Source organism: Acomys minous (genome assembly GCF_964271855.1).
Source record: "Acomys minous genome assembly, chromosome: 19".
NCBI lineage: Eukaryota > Metazoa > Chordata > Mammalia > Rodentia > Muridae > Acomys > Acomys minous.
In genome coordinates, this window is record NC_140499.1 from 32,867,152 (window position 1) to 32,869,802 (window position 2,651).

At 53.6% G+C, this 2,651-nt stretch overlaps 1 protein-coding gene across 1 annotated transcript; it reads left to right on the forward strand.

Annotated features, from left to right (window-relative positions):
• Positions 1-540: 540 nt before the first annotated feature.
• LOC311590300 (RNA exonuclease 1 homolog) lies at positions 541-2,346 on the forward strand (the record flags this gene model as incomplete). The annotated part of the gene is made up of 1 exon (XM_084769186.1): positions 541-2,346. One exon carries the CDS (start codon positions 541-543, stop codon positions 2,344-2,346), a length of 1,806 nt encoding a protein of 601 aa, XP_084625312.1.
• Between the last annotated feature and the right edge of the window lie 305 nt (positions 2,347-2,651).

Consider the following 2,651-nt stretch of genomic DNA (forward strand, 5'->3'; position numbering starts at 1 on the left):
CCAAGGGGAAAGAGGAGGAGGGGACAGGAAGGGAGGGCAGAAAGAAAGAAATGTAAAATATCCCCAATCACCCAAATATAATCATAACCCCAGGGGCTGGCCACACACTCAAGAGTATATGAGCTGCAGAAATTGAACTCTGTGTGTTTAAGATAAAATGAGGCAACAAAGTGCCATGAATATGGAAGAGGGATGGTTCTGGAAGGAATTGAGGGGCGGCGATGATTAGGATCGAAATGCAATGTATGGACTTCTCAAAAGAAATTAATAAAGTTATATAAGATAAAGATCAAACAAACACGAGGGAGGATAAAGTGGAACCAGGAATACCAATTAATCCGATCGCTACACCCTTCCTGGTAGGAGGGGCCCAATATTCCGGAAGTAGTCTAGTGAATAGTAGATCAAATACGATTGGGTGTGGTCAGAGACGGATTTCCGCCCACCGCCCTTTATATAAAGGCGGCTCCGAAGCCTGCGTCTTCTCACACACTCCGGTAGGCAAGGCGCTCGCTTCTGAGCTGCGGCTCCGAGGGCAGCATGAGCCAGAAAGCTACGGCACGAAGTTGGTTCCCAGCAGAGCATTCTGAAACCAAGAGAGTCGTGTCCCAGCCAGTCGGGGATATCCTGCTGTCTTGCTACCAGAGCCCCTCAACATGTTGCCAGCCCCAACAGTTCGTGGTGGTCCAGATTCCTTCGCTGAGGCCTGGCTTTGGGGAGCACTGCGCCTGGCTCGTCGTTCCTTGGGAACTGCTGCACTGGCGACCCCAGCAGGTCGGGAGGAAAATACTGTGCTGTGAGTCTGCAATGTCGTCCTCGTTGTCTTCTGCTTCGTCGTCGTCTTTGTTGTCGCCGGCACTATTGCCGTCCTCAGCTTCGTCAGGAGAGAAGAGAAGGCTTATCCACATGGCCAGCCCCAGCGTGGCCATCACCACCTTCAGTAGCATCAGAGCCACGGCTCAGCCGCCATCACACTTCACCTACGGCTTCGCCCCGCTGCAAGCTGCCAACAGCCTTTCTTTATCTGGAGTGAAGAAGCCCATCCTTATTCAGGAGTTTAAGGACAAGATTCCGGCTGCCATGCGTCATCACTACTTGGGCCTGTTCACAGAGGAGTGCCTTAAGTTCTCCTCTTCGCATCTGGAGGCCATCGAGAAGGCACAGTCAGAGGAGAAGGTGGTCTACGACCAAAGTCCCAGCAAGAACAAGTACCTGAATGTCGCCCTGCACACCCTGAAGAGACTCAGGGGCCTGGTTCCTAGTGCCGTTCCAGGTCTCACCAAGGCCACCTTATACAGCCGCCTGCAGGGCTACCTGCTCACGGAGGAGCAGCGCAAGGTGCATGGCTTCCCGTTTGCCAACCCAGAGAAGGCAGGGTTGGCAATGCTCTTCACGCCGGAGCAGAGGAGTAGCCTGACTCACAGGACCTGCTGCCGCTGTGGCACAGAATACCGCGTGTCATCCTCTGGCGGCTGCCTCGACTCGGAGCCCTGTGTGTACCACTGGGGGCGCGTCCTCTCCATCTCCGTGCCAGGAGGCTGGCAGGTGCAATACTCGTGCTGCTACGCGCCCATCGGCGCCACCGGCTGCAAGGTAGCTAAGCAACATGTGCAGGATGGCAGGAGGGACAATTTGCATGGTTTCGCCAAGACCTTCCCGAAGAAGGACTGGGAGGCGCATGCGGGAATCTATGCCCTGGACTGTGAGATGTCCTACACCACACATGGCCTAGAGCTTACCCGCGTCACAGTGGTGGACACGGATTTATGCGTGGTTTATGACACCTTCGTCAAACCGGACAATGAAATCGTGGACTACAACACCATGTTTTCAGGAGTGACTGAGGCGGACCTGGCGAGCACCAACGTTAGGCTGCGTGATGTTCAGGCTGTGCTTCTTAGCCTGTTCAGCACTGAAACCATCCTCATTGGACACAGCCTTGAGAGTGACCTGCTGGCTTTGAAGTTCATCCATGGCTCTGTGGTGGACACGTCCGTGCTCTTCCCACACCACCGAGGCTTCCCCTATAAACGTTCCTTGCGGGGCCTCATCTCTCAGTACCTTAACCAAATGATCCAGACCGACACTGGTGGGCATAGCTCCATAGAGGATGCCAGTGCCTGCATGCAACTGGTGACCTGGAAGATGCAAGAAGATGCCAAGACCTCCAGCCTGCCTCAACACCAGGCCGCTTGCCAGAAATGCAACTCTCTACAGAAGCTGCGGGTTTGCACTAGTCGACACACCCAGACACCCAAGACGATGGAGATACCTGAGATGCCAGACAATCTGCACCTGATTGAAGGAGACTCAGACCAGCCTCAGACTCACCCACCAGAGACTTGAGGACCTCTGTGCATGGATTACCAGATGTGGGAGCGAGGAGTAGCCACCATACAGTTAAATTTTTAGTGCAAGCCTGACACCTTTGCCGAGTTATGCTACCGAGGTGAGTACTGCTTGCTCTATTGTGAGTGTGAAACCCTTTGCACAGAATGGCTTTAGTTAAGTCAAGTCACACTCAACTAAGGGGATAAGGAGGAAGTATTTCAGCTGGTTCCAGAACTCTCTCAAAGTGCTGACCAAGGAAGACAGTCAGCTTGCCTGCCTTAGAGGCGAGACCATTTTGAGTCAACAAGTATTGCCAGAAC